This window comes from Pygoscelis adeliae, unplaced genomic scaffold (genome assembly GCF_000699105.1).
Source record: "Pygoscelis adeliae isolate BGI_AS28 unplaced genomic scaffold, ASM69910v1 Scaffold402, whole genome shotgun sequence".
NCBI classification, from domain to species: domain Eukaryota; kingdom Metazoa; phylum Chordata; class Aves; order Sphenisciformes; family Spheniscidae; genus Pygoscelis; species Pygoscelis adeliae.
This window is the reverse complement of record NW_008824411.1, coordinates 581,711-600,291: the sequence shown is the minus strand read 5'-3', so window position 1 is coordinate 600,291 and position 18,581 is coordinate 581,711. Positions and strand designations below refer to the sequence as shown.

The 18,581-nt window shown below is 41.4% G+C and overlaps 3 protein-coding genes across 3 annotated transcripts in view; 2 read left to right on the top strand and 1 right to left on the bottom strand.

Annotated features, from left to right (window-relative positions):
• The window catches only part of WDR78 (WD repeat domain 78), a 21,417-nt gene extending 10,463 nt beyond the window's left edge, over window positions 1-10,954 (top strand). The window contains exons 8-17 of the mRNA XM_009320653.1: window positions 1-88; window positions 1,374-1,624; window positions 3,014-3,100; window positions 4,832-4,983; window positions 6,074-6,231; window positions 6,425-6,546; window positions 7,235-7,333; window positions 7,985-8,211; window positions 8,994-9,147; window positions 10,910-10,954. The exon at window positions 1-88 is cut by the window's left edge and continues 116 nt beyond it. Of these exons, the coding sequence (XP_009318928.1) occupies window positions 1-88; window positions 1,374-1,624; window positions 3,014-3,100; window positions 4,832-4,983; window positions 6,074-6,231; window positions 6,425-6,546; window positions 7,235-7,333; window positions 7,985-8,211; window positions 8,994-9,147; window positions 10,910-10,954 (1,383 nt within the window). The remainder of the gene's footprint in view (window positions 89-1,373; window positions 1,625-3,013; window positions 3,101-4,831; window positions 4,984-6,073; window positions 6,232-6,424; window positions 6,547-7,234; window positions 7,334-7,984; window positions 8,212-8,993; window positions 9,148-10,909) is intronic.
• Window positions 10,955-13,769: 2,815 nt separating this feature from the next.
• INSL5 (insulin-like 5) lies at window positions 13,770-15,764 on the top strand. Its single transcript, XM_009320574.1, has 2 exons — window positions 13,770-13,944; window positions 15,523-15,764. The coding sequence occupies exons 1-2, from the start codon at window positions 13,770-13,772 to the stop codon at window positions 15,762-15,764; spliced, it is 417 nt and encodes a 138-aa protein (XP_009318849.1).
• Window positions 15,765-17,273: 1,509 nt separating this feature from the next.
• Window positions 17,274-18,493, bottom strand: TCTEX1D1 (Tctex1 domain containing 1; the record flags this gene model as incomplete). The annotated part of the gene is made up of 2 exons (XM_009320652.1): window positions 17,274-17,477; window positions 18,344-18,493. Coding segments are annotated over 2 exons (354 nt in total), but the record flags the coding sequence as incomplete, so codon positions are not given.
• Window positions 18,494-18,581: the final 88 nt, after the last annotated feature.

Sequence of the window (18,581 nt, the reverse complement as noted above, 5' to 3'; positions counted from 1 at the left end):
CAGGATTTATTTTTCATGGAGAGGATTCTAATGGAGAATATTTTTCAACCCAAACTTGCAGCTTATCGGCAGTTTCCTGTCCTTACAGGTTTGTTTCTTATTGGCTGCCCTGTTTTCAGCACAAGGCTTTGCATGCTGTTGAAAGTCATGGAGTTATGTCCCTCATTGAACATCTTTACAGACAACAAGTCATTTAAGAAATAGACAAAGGAAAGGAGAGTTTGAGATGACAACACAAACTTTGCAGTTTTACATTCACTTTAACAGACATTCCTACCATACTTGGGGGAAGAATCGAATAAATGAGTTCTGAGCTGGCTCATCTCCCTTTATCACCACAAACTGAGACTTACTCAAAATATTAGTCAAACTTGTTTCCTGACAGTTAAGATACAGATTAATTCTGCTACTTCTCCAACCATTTTTTGCATTGGAACGTCTTTTACAGATTTTTTAAATTTATTTTATAAGGAGACTGATGGTAAACAGACGTTTTAGCTTGATAGATGTTCAGTGTCTAACATAAGGTACATTCACTGCAAACTGTAAGAGACGTTACCTGGACCCAAGTGCTAAGTAGTATTTTACCTTTTACAGGAGTTCCAAGTTAACACAGGGATTAAAAAAAAAAGAAAAGGCAGATTCACACGGCTTTTACTGTATTGTACCTCTTCATGTCATAGAGAGTTTCAGTTTCTCAGGCAATGAACCTGTTATATTCTGTCACTCTTCAGAAACTAGCTACAGCTGGAGTGCGATACTGGCCAGGAGGACTTTTGTTCTGACAATATGGTAGTTATCGTGTTCTTACTTTGTTAACAGTGATCTGAGATCAATTTATGATTTGCACATTACATAAAATAAAGGGGTGAGTAAACAAAAAAATACTTAGCAAATGCAGTCTAAAAATATGCTCTACACTTAAGTTTCCCAAGTAATGAGCAACTTACTACAGCATCATGTAACTTAGCTACGGTGTTACAGCATCAATGCGTACGTGTGGCTCTTCAAAATTTGGCATCCAACTTGAAAAAATCCCTGTTTAAACAAATTTTTAAATACAAGAGATTAGAAACATTCCTGGTGGGGGGTGGACATAAATTCATAACTTGTTGCTGGGTAGCTAAATCCACTCATTAAACACCTGGAGCATAACTGGCATGCTACAGCCTGATCCAGCCATCTTTTATGTCCCTATCAACATTTTAGCCACTGTTTTAGAAGTTAGGATGTCTTAATTCCTCAAATCTTCACTTCATTTTTTTTGCTGCAAAATATTTGCTGAAAGGGCAAATTTTTCTTCTGATGTGAATGACTGGAGTTAGATAAGTGAAATGTTACTACTCAAACTCTACCATATTTGTGCATTTTAGATCCTGATGTTACATCAGACACTAGTGGTACAGTAGCAGCCGTGAAAGAAGCTAAACAGGAAAAGCATGACAAGGAAAAGAAGGATAAGGAAGAGCAGAAGGAAGCATTCATTGACCCATCGATTCCGTCAGGTCTAAATAAAACCCCAGAAGAAATTGTACCTCCCAGATTGGAATGGCTGTGGTCATATGTATGTGATTTAACTAATGGTCACAGTGTGAGCAGTATGGTTTGGAGCAAAGTAAACCCAGTGAGTTAACAAATCGCTTCTTCTAAGGTGTTTACAAAATGGTATAAACAATTGTTGGTGTAAATAAACTCCTGATTTTGATGTACTTTGTTGGGAGGGATCTCAGAGAGATGGATTCATCCCTACAGTCAGGTAGGTTGTCTTTGCATGCCACTCTCTGTATTTTGTCCTTCCACGTAACAATATTGCTGCCTTATTCTACAGGTTGGAGAGCTGCGCTAGACTTTTCCTACAAATGTATCATGACAGATTTAATTGGTCCAGAATTTAATTTAATTGGTCCAGTTTACGATGGGCAGTCAGCTGAACAACAATGTTAAGATAATGGACTTGGTCTGTTATACAATTGGAAGTTGAAATTTAAACCCCTACTACTAAACTTTATCACCATTGACGGAGTTTATTCATGATAGTTTAGATACCACATCTTTGTTTCTAACAGTAATCTCCCAAGAAAGCAGCATTCATCAAACTTTAAGGATAAGATGCATAACAACAGGCACAGATTTCTGAGCAGCTGGCCCAAGTTTATTTAATTCAGTTTCAGTGGAGGTGACAATGACTCAGACATCTCCACTTTCAGAGTAATGTAAGGCTCAGTTTTTCCAGTGGAGCTCTCTTCTGGCCACAACAAAAATAATGAATGGAAGGAAGGTAAAAAGCAGGTGAGGATGAGAAACATAAAACCAGTAAGATTGCCCCAAGGGAAAAAAAAGAGAGAAAATAAAGACCATTTCATGCTGTTAGTACACCAGATCCCCAGATATTATAAAGTTGGACACATTTGTCTACATTTGTAGACTTCAGTCTTAGAATTATAGGGCAAACAATAGAGTGTTAAAGTGTTAGTTTCACAAACTACTTGTTGTGTGTAGGAAAAAAAAATTAATGGAGTTGAAGACTAAAGTCTTGCTGCTGTTTCTTACTTCTACTTATGGAAAGGAATTAACAGAATTCATTGGACCCCACTGTAGAGAGCTAAAAGCTAGGAGTTTGAGGTGGTCACTGAAGCTCCTTTTACAGCTAAAGTTGAGAGAGAAAAGTAGAAATATTATTATGTAATCCATTAAATACTGCACATTAAAATATGGTTATAGAATAATGTATATTCATCTCTGGAAAGGGACATATTTTTACGATGGCCAGGGAGGGGGGATTGCAAACACGACTGATAGTGACTATGAATGCACTTTTAGTTCAACCAGCTTCCAGTATTCTAGAAATTCTGAAATTCTGTTCTTCTTGTGTGTTTTTCTACTTGCATATGACATGAGCATCATTTTTCCAGACTTTGCACTGAGAGTCACTGTTAGCAGAAGGTTGCCTTTTAAAAATATACAACTGAACTTCAAGTTAAACTGTGATATATCTGTTAATCTGTGCTTTTAGGATCTTTTAGCTGTTGGTTATGGAGCGTTTGATTTTAAAGAACAGAAGAAAGGCTTCGCTTGCTGTTGGTCATTGAAGAACCCCATGGTAACGAGCAGCCAGTTTGTTTTCTTTCTTTTTCTTCAATGCATTTTTCTGCTATACTATTTCTGCTTTATTTATTTCCCTCTTCCTGTTTCAAAAAGCAAGACCTAGCCAGTAAGGTTGAATTTGCTAGCCCAAACCACACATTTCTGGGAAATTTATTCCAACTGCAGTACCCAGCAATGTGCTTAAATCTTGACCCAAGGAAAGGGCCTGTAGGAAGCAGTTTAGTTTCTGTGCCTGTCTGTCCTCTCAGTTGACACTTCCAACAGAGGTGCTGATTGTGCTGGTGGTTTGGTAACATGGACATCTGTTCACAGGAACTAAACTCATTGCACACAGGCCACCAAACAACTAACAGATGGTTACAACTCTCAGGTAGTAACCAGTCTATGCTAGGCAACTTAGCAATGCAGATCTCGGTATCCCATTTCCAAACCCTAGGGTGACCTACCCAAGACTGTAAATCTGTTTCATTATTACTGTGGGTAGACCCATGTGCATAGAAATTAGTTTTTAGACTGGAGAAGTCTTGAGCACAGCAACTGTGAAAATAAATCCATTTACCTTTTGTTTTTCAAAATGTATAGACCATTTGTTCAATACTTCCAAACTCTCATTACAGAGATCATCTGTATTTTAAAGTTAAGGATTATCCTTTCCAATCCATTTTCTGTTGTACCATGAAATTCTGTTAGGCTGAAGGAAAAAAATAAAAAGTATAGAATTAAATATAATTATCTAATCTAACTTCTCATAATACCGTCAAAAAGACAGTAGATGTCATAGATGTAGCATTTACATCTTTACATATCCATCTAAAAAGTGATCCTTTTTAAACTAGCCATTTTTTTTTTTTAAATCTTGGAAATCTCAGTTACAAAGCGACACAGTAAAAATCACCTGACTGCCATCAAATTACACAACTTTAGTTTTATTTGTTCTACAAACTTCACTTGCCCAAAAGCGTGTATTAGACTAATTTAAATCACACAGAGTCAAGTCTTTGATGCATATTTATCATGTCAACAACAATCAAATACTCTTGTGATTCCCTGATGTCACCATAGTCCTCAAGTGCCTAACATTAAGAAATAAGGTCTGGCATGCACTGAAATACAGTTCTTTGCAAACTAACACTCTACTGTTTCCTATTTCAAGAGCTCGGTGCAGTGACTTTAAGGATTTAATCTTATAACAGAGCTGAATCAGGTCTTCGGTTACATAGAGAAATGACATGAAAGTAGCAGTTTACAGATTACCTGAAGTACATTAGATTGCATTTTATCTTCAGCTAAGTTTCTGTAATTGGAAAGGTACTTACCTCCACATTACAAGATAGAAAACAACTGGAAAAATTTTCCAAAATGCCAAGTTTGTTTTAAAAAGAAAAAAAAAACAAACAAAACAAACAAAACCCCCACACTGTACTCACATAGCTGAATCTCAGGCAACTTGATTTTTAGGCATTTGGTTTGGAGTAGGCCCATCTAACTTATTTTACAGTGTCATATTTCTGCATAATCTTTATTTTTTCCTAATTTTATCAGTTGCAGCAAGAAATAAACTGAACCATTTAGAATATAGTACCTAATTCCTTTCTAGAAGTAGCCACTATGGTCATCAGCACTTGAATTTTTCAGCAGAGCCTGGCAATTTAGTATCCAGCGTTGAGAAGACCGAGGTAAATTAAGAAACTAATTTAAAACGTTCTTGTATTTTTCTACTGGTCAGTGGCCAGAGCGTATTTTCCAGTGTGAGCATGGTGTTACTGCTTTGGATTTTTCTATGGCAAGCCCAAATCTCTTAGCAGTTGGAATGTACAATGGTTCTGTTGCAATCTATGATGTACGGAGTTGTAACGACGCTGCACTTTTGGACAGCAGGTAAGGCTACGATTTCCTGTCTCCTCCACCTTGGTCATGTCTTAGCAAATAACAAATAAAAGAATATCCACAACTAAGAAGCTGAGGAAATAGTAACAGTCTTGATAAGTAAGGCTTGTGAATGCTCCGGGATGTTGCACAATTTTTTCATTTCCAACTTTTGTCAGTATCTTCCAGTTTTGACTGGAAATGCCTACATAAACAATACCCTCAAATACTAGAAGTTTCTGGAGCAAAACTGCAGACACAAAAATTTATGATAGTGCATGAATGCCTGGAAGGGCCAGAATGGGCCAACCAGACTTCTCCCATCCACCTATTCACACTGATACACCCAAATCCTCAGACACTGCCATTCTCCCTCTGCACTGCCGTCATTCTCTATTCTTATTTCTGCCGGTAAATGCCTACATTACTTTTAACACCACTGGTCCTTATTTGGGGTATGAAACTCTCTGCACTGTTGCTGTGCATACAAAGTGAGTTCCCCACGTTGGAAAGGTGAAACAAATGAGTACTATGCTCTGACTTTTTAAGAAAATGCAGCAAGTTACCACCACGTATCATTTTATACTCCATGTACTAACTAACTAGGACAATCCTGCCCCAGATAATAAATCCTTATGGGCGACCAGTGGTAGCTTTTGGTGTTTTCTCACTGATTCCACTTGCCAAAAATGGATAGAACATCAGAACAGGTGAGGGATAAGCAGGAATTAAGAAGAAAATGAGAGAGAGGGGGTGATCAGGGAGACATTTGCCCTAAGGGCAGCTCCCCAGGTCTAGGGCACTCTCCTACAGGGTGCAGATTGATTTCATGATTCAGGTATCAATGAAAGGTGTGTCAGCACATAAACAGTGCCCTGAAACTAAATATCAAACATGTTTGATAAAAGAAAAATTTTCCTGGAGAAAACAGCCAAACTTCAGATTTCTTTTTTTTTTTTTTTTTTTTTTTTTAAAGAAAAGCTAAACAACATTTCTGTCATAAGACTTGACGTTCATTACAAAGTGGAAGATTAATTATTTTTCAAATATATTGTCTTGTCTTTGTTCATATATGATTTATCACGTGCACCTTTTGTCCCAGTGAATCCTCAAATAAACATACAGGTCCTGTATGGCAACTGAGGTGGGTGGAACAGGACAGAGGTGCAACAGGAGATGGCAAAAAAGAGAGATTAATCTCTATCTCAGCAGATGGCCGTATAACCGAGTGGCTTATACAGAAAAGACTAGATTGCACTGGTAAGCATTTTCCCCTGCAGCTTTTCTGCAGAGTGATAATACCAGAAACTGCTTCATTTTATTTCAGGTGACATTCTTTATACCAGTTATCATACATAAAACATTTAAGAGCCGTTGAGCATTCCAAAGAAGCATGAGTTATTCATAGCACTGTCACATACCTGTTTGACAAAAACTCTTGCTATTTGCACAGATCTGATGAAAATAAAGCGAGCAGAAAGTCAGAAGAAAAAACTACTGGGTGAGAAAGAAAGGAAAAGTGAAGCTCTGATATCTCAACAGGCAGCTGGAATGTGCTTTGACTTCCATCCAAAGGTAGGCTCAGAAAGTCCATCCTGGCTAACTGTGCAGCAGGGGTGAGATCCTCAGCTGGAGTTGCTTTAATATGCACTAGCCTGGGACTTGGCACCGGTATTTAAAGCATATTTAGTTCTGAAACAAATTGCTTCTTAGCTAATAATGGTTTTACCCAAAATGGATGATATGGTAAACCAAGCAAGTAATCCCTGTATGTGAACAACTACATAATTTCAGCCATGTTACTCACATTTGCTTTGGGCCAGATCTTAGGGTAGCTTTCCTCTGTGTGTTGGTCAAATCAGTGAGAATTTGACTGTTCAACATCTCCTGAGTCTAGGACTTAGATGGCTGTGCTTCTCCTCTTTATCCAGCTGAATATTTTGCCCTCAGAGCATTTGAAGAATTCATGCGTTTGCCAATGTGGATCGCAGGAAGTCCGAGATTTTCAGGAGTCAAAAATCACAGCATATGTTCTGCATAGATGGAGAACACACATAGCAAATGTGATACATTCTGGCACCACTGTATCTACTGCACATACACCTCTGCAGCACATGCAAGCAGCCCAACACACAACATCCTGGCACCTCCACCTTAGTTCTTCAGAGGACTGTCACTGCCAAACTCATCCAGTCCTTTATAGATTTTTGGATGAGTGATAAATAGATTAATCCAACTTAGGCTACTTTTACCTTTCTTTCAGGATACTAATTTTTATCTTGCTGGAACAGAAGAGGGTCATATCCACCAGTGTTCTTGTTCATGCAATGAGCAGTTTCTAAAGACATACAGAGGCCATAAGGTGAGTGATACATAGAAAAAGTAATGACAACAGAAACTGTTCAATTAAGTTCACAAATGTAATAGTTTCTTTGCTTATATTTACTAAACAAAACATCTGCAACAAAAGAAAACTAAACTTTTCTTATATTAGGAATGAATTCCCGTAGCATAAAGCATCACAGTCTTACAGGATTACTTTCTACATTATAAGGATTTTTTTTGAAGTAATTTATTAAAACTTGTACCATAAACTGTTTTAAAGCTTTAGTTCTGCCTTTATTTTAAGAAAACAATCAGTAATCTGATTGTCCTGCAAACCACAGCTAAATAGTCTTACCGCTGAGAGAAAGATGGCAGAACTTTAACAGCACCTCTTTTTTTGAAAGTCTTTGCTTCATCCAAGAAGCTGCCCTTTCAGCATCAGCTTCTCCTAACAACTGGTGAAGGGACAGAATCAGCTGAATGCTTTTTATTCCTAAGATCTCTCCTGTCTTATCACATCTGCTGCATCCTAATTTCCTACAGGTACACATAAAACAATGCTGGTTTTGCTATTAAGGTCAGAGGACAGTCAGGGATTTCCATGAAAGGTCACTAGTAAAAACCATCCTGTGAGGCTGTAGCTCTAGAATAACACAAAGTTCTTTTTTGTTTCTTCCCAAACACCAAGGGTCCTGTGTACAAAGTTGCTTGGAATCCATTCAGCACTGACATGTTCCTAAGCTGCTCTGCTGACTGGAGCATTATTTTATGGCACCAGGATTCACAGACGCCCGTTCTAACTTTCAGTTCCGCCACTGCTTTTGTTTATGACGTTATGTGGTCTCCAAAATCAGCCTTCATATTTGCAGCAGCAAATGAAAGCAGAGTAGAAATTTGGGATCTTAGTGTCAGCACGTAAGTAATTACTTTTCTCAAAGAAGGTTCTGAAACTTAATGGCACAAAGGCTACACATTATTGCCTAATCAGTATTGTTATCAGGTCATGACAGCTCCATGCCATTTGCTTGCTTAGTTACTGAAAGTATTGCATTTTGAAATACTCATTTTATAAAAGCAGATGGCAGTTACCAGAGAATTGTGATTATAAGAGAAGGAGTTCCATGCCTCATGGAACTGATAAAGGGTAAAACTGCTTTTTTTGCTACAGAAATCATAGATTCTATCACTTCTATAGTTAAAAGGAAAAATAACAAAACTGAGCTACTTTGGACCTTTTATAAAGATAAGATGGTCAGAAGTTCAGATACCGCTCATGTTTTCCCACTACTGTAAAGTAGGTGTACATCTCATGTACAGCTTAGTTAATCTGCTGGTCTGTACCATTTAGTATTAACGACAGCACAAAGCCAGCAGTGGAGTAGGAGGCCTGCTAAATCTTGCGGTAGCAAAAAGCAAATTAGTCATATAATGAAAATATTAACCACACAGCCCCCCATATTAGGTAGGAGGACAGATTTTAGGCAACCAGAACATCTTAGTTAATAGCAGCTGGGATTTTTGTTCTGGTAGAGACCAAACAAAACACTGCCTCACTTCTTCGTTTTTGAGTTAATCTAGAACACAAAAAGTAAACCATGCAACATTTATCAGGCCTGCGTTACTGCTAGACTTTACATGATAGTACACTCAGGCAAATGCAGTGTTACCTATTAATTCTTGCCTCTGCTGGGTTGCAGCTTGAACCCCGTGATCTCTCGCTTTGCCAACCCAAGAGTGAAATTCACGTCTGTACTCTTTGCTAAGAACACCGACTGCCTTCTTGTAGGAGACAGTAAAGGAGAAGTCAGTGTGTTTGAGCTGCAGAACCTGGCTGCTCCCAACAGTAATAAGGTACAATTCACTAGGAAAAGGTGGTGGTCCTCAGAGGCCTGCGTGCTTGTCTGGTACTTCATTCCTCAGAAAGGGGTTTCTGTTAAAGATCTAGCTAATAAATATTGAAATAGGTGGAATCAGATGCAATTCCATAACCAGATTAAAACCTGAGGTGGTTCCTGCTCTTCTGCATGCCATACCACTAGAAACTTCAGGAACAGTTAAGTCAATGTTGAACCTCAGGTTTCTCTTGATCGCAAACCCAGAGGTTTGCCACAGCTGGATTTGGGAGGGACACTGGGAGCAAGGGCAGGAAGGTGAAGCTTCCTCTAAATGCAGTCTGCAGGTGACTATTTGGCAGAATGCCCTTACCTGCTGGCAACGCAGGAACAACTTGCCCTCTCCTGGCCAACAAGAGTCTCACTTTGTTGGTGTCAGCAAACCCATTAGCCCTTTGGCTCCGTATTGCCTTCACTCCTTTAGAAGCCACTACTTATCCTAGTGGTGGCTTTTCTGTCCTAGATGACATGTGAGAATTTTACTTGCCTTACAACTACGTTCCTTTCCAATCGTACCATTGCATAGATTCCCTGTCAGCAGCAGTGTAAAAGCTGATGTCAACTGTGAATCCCATCTGTTCTCTTTTGCATAAATCAGTGCTAATTTATACCAAAGCCCTACTGGGCCCTCCTTGCCTGGTCCATGGTACAAAATCCTGATGCCACCCTGGGTACTCCAGCACCAGGTGGATCTATCTGCAGGCGGCCTGCAGCCCTGAACTGCACTACTCCCTTTGTCCTTTCAGCTTTGAGCAAGTAGCTTTGGCTTACTGGACTTGGGTTCCCAATTTGTAAAGTGGAACTGGTACTTCTTAAAATCCCTTCCGAGTTACATGGTGCAAAACACTAAACTTAAGCTGGAGAGAACGAAAATGCTGATGTTAATCTAACCTTCATTCTTAGGGTATTAAAGCATTAATAATTCACAATTGTCAGTGTTGCATTTAGAAATTCTGGTAATTACCAGCCTCATTTGCCAAGTGCTGTAAACCACAGAGCAAAAAGGTATTTCCCTTAAAAACTAAAAGTGAGGCCATTGTTATTAAACTCAGAAAATATCCTGAAGCAGCTGAAGTCCTCTAGGCAGATAAGTTCTTCAGTTAATAAGAGTATAGGGATAATTTTCTGGATATGTCACCAGAACAGGACTAAAAATATCAGTGCTTAATTTCACAGACTTTGGGCATGTGGCATAACTGACCATCAAGTCACAGAGCCTCATTAGCCAGAGGGAGCCCCACTTCCCAGCATCATCCCTCTCTTTCACTCCCTTTTCTGATAACAGCAAGGTCTTCCTAGGCTTAGGTATGTACAAGGCTTAGCACGACAGGGTCAATACTACAACTAACACTAAAGGGAGGTGATTACTTCGGGGGCAATCACATCTAAGTACACCTACCACACATGTATCATCTTGAAAATTAATTTCCTTTATAAACAAGATACATGTTTGTATGCTGCTAAGTATGATGCTACAAATGCAATCCAAACAGGCCTGCCAAAAAGTGCTGTTTTCAAGGAGCACTGTTAGAGGTAAGCATAGTATTAACAGAATTCCAAAGAAGGATCAGCTGACATAATACAAACTACCTTAGCCTGCTTTCTGGATGCTCATTGCACAAGCAATTCTGTTCTCAATTCACAAATAGGAATTTTGGATCACTGCATGTCTTATACTGCAAGTACACTGTCATACAGCTCTTTTTTTCCTCGTTTTACAGGTTGATACCTTACATGACGTAATTGGTCCTGCTGTAGCTATTTAACAGTAGCTAAATGATACCACGTCTCAGTTGGTAAACAGCAAGAAAGACTTACTGTAGTATTAACATAACTGTTTATTCTTTTTCAATCATTAAAATTTCTCTTTGAAACCATACTGGTTAGAAATGTCTTTCAAATGCTCTGAATTTTCCCCTGGAAGTCCCCCTCATTAGACAAACAGTATTAATACACAGATGGCCTTCCCTATAATACAGATGAGGTAATAGAAAGGTATCCATAGTCTTTTTTCTCCTTGGGATTTTTCTCCTTGTTCTCCTCCTCCAAGGTCTTTTCTCCTTGGGTTACTCAAAAAGCAAAAATGCCAAAGTTACCTCCTATTGGCCTATACACCACTCCATAATACAGCCTAAGTCCTTACCAGTTGTAGTCTGTATCTTCCCTGTGAAATCATACGGTAAATGAACGGACTTCTCATCAGATCCATCTCATCTGTCATCCCATAAACCACTGCTGAGGGTGAAAGCTGACCTTTGAGTGGCATCAGGTGCTCCTGCGAGCTGCAGATCATCCCACACCAGGCAGAAGTAGAGAGCAACTTTTTCAACCCCTGACAAATTAGGATAATGTAAAATTGCAGTTTAAATTCACTCTGTTCCACACTGACACTTTTCTGAAAGCTCCTCACACGAGATAACCGTGCGGTCCTGGAGCAAGGATTGACTTTTGCACCTCTGGAAGCCAGATCTGTGTTTTTCAAGATCTCACCACCTCCCCTAGCCCACTCCCAGGAGCTGGACAGCCGAAAACTCTTGGGAACGCTTGCTCAGACCTGCGTTGCTGGTTGGAAGCAGGCAGCATTTGGCTGTCTAGGCTGTCTTTTTTGGGGGCAGATCAGAAGAAACAGAAGAAAGCACCCAGCGAGCCACCAGCCGGACCGTGGTATCTTAGAGGGTTTTCAGAGACTGACTGCTCACAGAAAATAATGAGCATCTCTACAGATGAGTAATTAAGAATAAGATCTAGGCTATAGCCCTATTGCCTGACCAGTGCAGCAGGGATCCCCCCGTCACAGGAGCTAGGCAATATAAAAGCTTGGCCGTAAAGCGCTCTGCCTGCCAACTGACGGAGGCAATAACTGCCTGCTCTGGAAAGCATTACGTAGCGAGACATATATTTTATAGATACAGAACATTCAGACTCTCTCATTAGCCTGACAATAAATGTCCAACATTTAAACACATCACTGAAGTTAAAGATCATTTGTGATGCATTAACATTCACTTCCTTCTGTGTTCTGCACATTTTACAGTGAACATGCAAGCTTACCCTTGACATAAAATTAATCTTTGTGCATTTCAAAAAAAGACATCCATTAAGGTGAATCATGTGTTAATCATTATTATAAAACTGAACAAAATACACCATATATTTTCCATCGGTGGTCATGACTGTTTACTTACTGATGCTACTGGTAAAAAACGAGCTTTCTGTCAAGGCTGTAACACATTGTAATTCATCCTGCACATAGTGTAAACTAATTAACTGTAACATTATGGTGCTGGAAAACACTTGTGGTGCTAGGAAGTGCTAAAGATCTCCAAAGCTCCTCATGTATTTTGTTCTTAAACATGGAATTTTTGACCTCATAATTGACAAATTTTCTCCTTAAGGCATTTTATTGCAAGAATGTTTTATAGAAGCTTACAGCAACTGCAGCCAACAACATCCAAAGCAATAGCAAGGGACCGCTCCAGGCAGCATGACCAATCTGCTTAACCTCCGGTCCCAGAGCACAGCTAACACTGCTGCTTCAGTGAACCCACTTCTGTCTTTCAGATATTATCAAAATGAAAAGGATGGCCTGGGCACCGATCCAGAGCTATTCCGTGCTTTGTTGAGAGCCATCTACCTCTCTTTGCTATGCCTTTTTGGACAAGGGCCATGTCCACAGGCCTCGCTGCAGAGACAGGTGAGCCATGCAGCTACAGTGGAGCTACTTCACTGCATCCAGGTATCTGCGAGGCCAGTACCTACAGACACAAGCTGTCAAACAACTACGCTGCTCTGTACAGCTTGTTGCAGCGAGTTCACTGTGCTCAAATGCTCCGCGTCTTGCAGGATCGCATCCTATCACATAGCACACTAGGAATCATAGCAGGGCATTTGCAGGCTTGGATGCCTACATTTGCCACAAAAACCCCTCAGTATGTGATTTTCTCGTGAGTGACCACCCAGCACTGGCAGATTCCTCTGAAGCATCCGCAGTTGCCAGCTTGACAAGGGGATGCTTGGCAAGGGAACAAAGCAGGGGTAACGAAGAGGTGCACAGCTGCAGACATCACTGGAAGTTGTTAACTCCCTTTTAGTTTGGGATCACTAACAGAAAAAGACCTGACGTTGCTTAAACTGTGGCAACAGGCACAACTAGGCAACAGGCTGTGGCAGCACAGCTGTGTGGGTAACACACAGAGACAAAACTCATTATCTACAAATCGTGTAATAAACACCATTTCATTTTTGCAGAACATACACATTAACAGTATTGATCTAAGCCTGTACCCTATAAACATGTTATACTACATGTGTTCCTATAGTAAAGCAGTTACGTAGACTTAAGAAGTCTTTAATACCTGACTGAAATCCCAGCACAAATCCCAAAGCACTTAAAACATTACCTGAAACAAGTGATTAACTTGTTTTTAGCAAACATTAAGTCATTCTCAGAATCAGCCGTCACTCAGTGGAGCGGATGGGCCATCAGCATAAATGAGAGGATCTCAGCAGAACTCCCCACCACTGCCTCGCAGATCCCTTCTATCCTGCTGACACCCAGCCTCAAAGCGCAGCGTCTGCAGAATGAGGGGCCCGGTGCTGGCGCTGGCCTTGCTCGCTCTCCTGATTGCGGCACGTGAAGGAAAAGGTGAAGGAAACACCGTGAAGCTCTGCGGGAGAGACTTTGTCAGAGCCATCGTCTTCACCTGCGGCAGTTCTCGGTGGAAAAGGCATTTGACTGATTATGGCTACCTGTTTGGTAAGTACTAATTAATGCATTACAGGCTTATCACCCCCTGCAAGGTGTGCCTAAATCTGAGGGGATTCAGAAGAACCAAATCACCTGCAGGCTGTACCTAAGGGCAGAGCTGTGCCCTCGATTTCTGCTGCTCCCCTGAACAGGTGCATCTCAAGCACGAACAGCATGGGCTTTGCTTTCAGACAGCAAGTGAAGTGGTGCAACTTCACGTTTTTTCCTTGCAGCTTGCTTGGCTTAGCTTAGTGTGCTATTTTGCTAAACAAATAACATTTACATCAAGATTTTCCAAGTCATCCTGAGGAACCATGACTTAAGCCCAAGGCTATCACGGAAAATCTCTATGCCATGACATTTTAAATGTCAGAGACAAGCTTTGCTGCAGTCAGTACAAGTTTTTTACCGTTCTCTTCGGTAGGACACACTGCTTTCCCCACTAGAAACCAGAAACCTTATTACAACTTAAGAATATTGTAATTAAAGTATGTTGAATATATGGCCTCAAGTTGCGCCAGGGGAGGTTTAGATTGGACGTGCGGACAAATTTCTTTCCTGAAAGAGTGGTTAAACATTGGAAGAGGCTGCCCAGGGAAGTGGTTGAGTCACCATCCCTGGAAGTATTTAAAAGACGGGTAGATGAGGTGCTTAGGGACATGGTTTAGTGGGCATGGTGTTGTTGGGTTGACGGTTGGACTCGATGATCTTAGAGGTCTCTTCCAACCTTAATGATTCTATGATTCTATACTCTGCAATTTAAGTATCTTCACATGGTGTTGTTTTTGTTTATATTTATTAGCACAGTCATAAAATTCAGCCATTACATGCACTGCTAGAAATTTGTGCTCCGATAGGTTAAAATAACTAGAAAAAAGAAAATAAATGAGGCAGATAACAGGAACAGAGGCTTTCTACATTTTCCATGCAATAACATCTGCCTTTTTTGAAAATTCTATTGTAGTAGCAGCTTTAAACAAACATAAAAAGTGATGCCACCCGCAACACCCTACCCGAGAGTCTGTTAAAGAAGAAACCCCCGCTGCTAAACTAAGCGAGATAACTACTATACCTTTATAAACTCCACAAGGCAGTGCCCAGTGGTACTGTGGTATTTAAAATGCACATGAATCACAAGCGTAATTTAAGTGGGAACATCCAGGAACTTTGAAATTGTGGGGTATCCGATGCCTTGACATATTATCTGCATTTCAGGAAACCCACAAGCAGTTCCAGGTTAACATGCTGGTCAAGTGCCACTGACACATCAAATCATGGTTTCACCCTTCGAAGCAAATATATCAGTGTAAGACTGACAAAGCAACTATTCCTACAAACAACACTCTTCAATATAAATCCATAAATTACTGGTTTTTTTAACATGTTAATCACAGAATGTGTACCTCGCGTATCTATTTTAATACTGCCCTGGTGAGAAATCGGTGATCTTTACATCTCGGTTGTTCACATCAGAAACATGGAGGATAATACTTTCAGCTCCCTGGCTGTAGGCTGGTCTGTCTTTCTAGTAAAGATAAATATTATAAAACACTCATGATTCCATGACTTCTGATTTTTATGCGACAGAGAGTGAAAATCCCCTGCCTTTCTCACAAGAGAACAACGGTTATGCCGACTCCTTGATGTACACAGACCAGAGGCTGGAGGCTGACAGCGAAGAAATCCACAACGTCAAGCCCGAGACAGAGCGAGACTTACAAGGCACCAGGAAAATGTCTATGCTAAAAAAGCGCGAAGTAGCCAAGTTGCTTACCACATCCTGCTGCAGCATCGGCTGCAGTGAGAGAGAGATCCGTTCGCTGTGCTAAAACGCAGCAGATGCTGACGAGGTTCAATGTCACAGCTTTCATGTATTAAAATAATCATGACATAAAACAATTATTTCAGTTGTATTCTTTAATTGTAGCTTTATTCTTTGGAGTACACTAGGGAGTAAAGGCTGAACGTGAAATGTTGTAGTGCAAACCAGGAAATGGCTGCAGCGACAGTTCAGGTTGGTTTGTCTGGATTCACAAAGTGTTTACAGCGGTTTAAACTTTTAGTCATGAGCACAAATATTTCTTCCCATCTAACTACAGTTCTAGTTTCAGCTTTGCACATAAAATGTAAGAAAATAAGCGATTTATTATATGCTTGTTCTCTGACTTATGAAAATGCAACAGCAGGTTTCAGCTGTGAAATATGGGTAGCAAAAAGTCTTGTCTTCAGAATCAGAATAAAACCAACGCAGTGCAGGTAGCTCTGTGCAGCACGTTATGCCGCAAGGCCCGCGAGTCAGACCCCCACCACAGCAGGGGAATGGCTGCAGCAGATGAGACCTGTGATCAGCCAGCACTAGCCCCTAAACTGGGCAGGCAGTAGCCATGGTTTATTTCCTATTCCAGCTGCTTCCACGAACATCTGAGGTCCTACCTAGTGGACAGTTAATTTGCACCCAGGGGGACTGGAAATACACTTCTGAGCTTGGAGGGCTGTACCTCCCCTCTTATCTATAGGCTGGTATCAGCAGAGAACCCCAATTCATTTTTTGTTTTGCTAGATTCAAGAACCTTCAATAGAACGGCCCAGACATGTTAGATCTATATATTCTAAACATGATATAATTTGAAGACATTTTTCACTTGATTTCAAGCACTATGGGACAGAGCTAGTCTTCTCCAAGCAGAACTAACCACCTTCTCTCGGCCACCTTTTCTGCACTCGGGGCTTTTCTCGGGGTTCAGGGGCAGCCAGGCCAGCCCCCGGCAAGCAAAGCTCCTGACTCTCGCACTCTCTGCTGCCCTCCCACCGCAGAGCCCACCCGGGGCATCTCTGGGGCCTGCAGGAAGGTTTGAAGGGATCCCTCCGTTGCCCAGGCAGGGGAGGGTAACTTGCAGCACTGAGCTACTAAGGCTTGATGGGACACAATGTGTCCCATGACACAGTGTGCATGGAGCCCGGGCCACGGGGCCTGCACTTAACTGCCCGCAAACACCAGTTAATGGGGATAGTTTTAAAATGCTTTTGTTCTACTTTCCAAAAATGTGGTTTCTACTTGGGGATCACATAGCAAGGGCAAATTCAGGGAGAAAAAAGTATTACTGGGATACCCGGTTCTAAAAGCAGCTAGAATCAGGTGCAAAACTGCATTTCACACAGAATCACTTCCCACAGAAAGCTCTGGGAAATACAATTATTACATTCACCACCAAAAGGCTTATGGTAACCACATTTCAAAACAGGTGAAAGTTGCCTTGGTCCTTCACAACCGTTTTCAACAACAGAAACAGGAAGAGTTAGGCTGTTCATTTCTCCTGCTGTTAAACTCAGCTACCTCCTTATTCAAAATAGACAGCATAGACATTTGCAAGAGCAAACAGTGAAGTGTTCTTGAACACATATGACGAAAATGTATCACTTGCAGGATCCCACAGGCACCTGCTTCCAATTTGCATGCTCTGCTCATTCAGCTGCCCAATATGTGTCACCACAACAATCTTGTACCTCGGTATCATAAGGTCTTTTACCCGAGCTTTAATAACCTGCAGGAGAAAAACATGTTTAGACACAAGTGGTGAGCTCTCTTTACAGGGGATGCTCAGGGATTTGGTTTTCTGGGAGAAACAAGTGCAAGCATTGCATTGTAGAGACCTTGCAACAATCCTGATGACCATCTTTGAACTGCAGCATCTGAAACATCTGCAACCCCCCCCCCAGCCCCACGGACAGGTGGCATGTACACTGCTATAGTCATTTCACAAGAGAACCAACACTTCTATGTGCTAAAAACAGGCACATCTTCCAGTTGGACTACTGAAATGCAAGCGCACGTGTTAAGTAAGGAGTTAATGTATGTGAATACCATATTCTCCTCCATATGTGCTCATAGTTACCTGCTGATTACAGGGGGGGAAAGGAAGAGCAGACAGTACTGCTTTTTTAATGCCGATGAGCTCTTCTGAGCCAAATCAGCTGAAAGACTAAAGGGTCAGGACAGTCTTTTCTCAGCAGCATCAGCAGCAAGACTGGATTTAACCGACAAGGAGCTTGCACGTGTGTCACTGTGCAGAATTCAGCCACTACCATAACTGGTCTATTCTGGAAAGGTCTGATACATACTTAAAACTTATCAATGGCATTTCTGGACAGGGCAACCACAGCATGGAGTTTTTACTGAACCGTGTGCTTGGCCAGAGCCACCGCTGCTTGAACAAACCTCATCGTTAACTCGTATAAGCCTGCACCCCTCTCAGACCAACCCTTGGTGCATCTTGACGGCCTCCTCCAGCATTTGTTTTACACTTTGTATTTATATTTGGGGACCTCCCCACCGTGACGGCCACCTCCCTGACACGCCATCGAGGCATGAGGACAAAATGGCCGCCTCGTGCCTCGAGTGCAGCAGTACCTCAGCGATGTCCTTCGCCATGTCCCTGCACCGGGCCGGCTCGTAGGGCTGCTCCCTCAGGTAGCTCCCCAGCACGTCCTTCAGGATATCATCCACCGCGGCCACCGGGAAGCGCTTGGGGGGACCTGAGGAGCAGGCGGTGAGGTTAAGCCCGGTTTTCTGAGGGGAAACCCACCGCGCTGAAGCCCCTCGTCCCGCCCCGAAGCGCCCGGCCCTGGTACTTACCCGAGCGGGGGTC

Excerpts from the sequence above, each read along its gene's own strand:
- INSL5 (XM_009320574.1), top strand. The coding sequence starts at position 13,770 with ATGAGGGGCCCGGTGCTGGCGCTGGCCTTGCTCGCTCTCCTGATTGCG. Across the intron at positions 13,945-15,522 it reads TGATTATGGCTACCTGTTTG|AGAGTGAAAATCCCCTGCCT; the intron begins GTAAGTACTAAT and ends TTTATGCGACAG.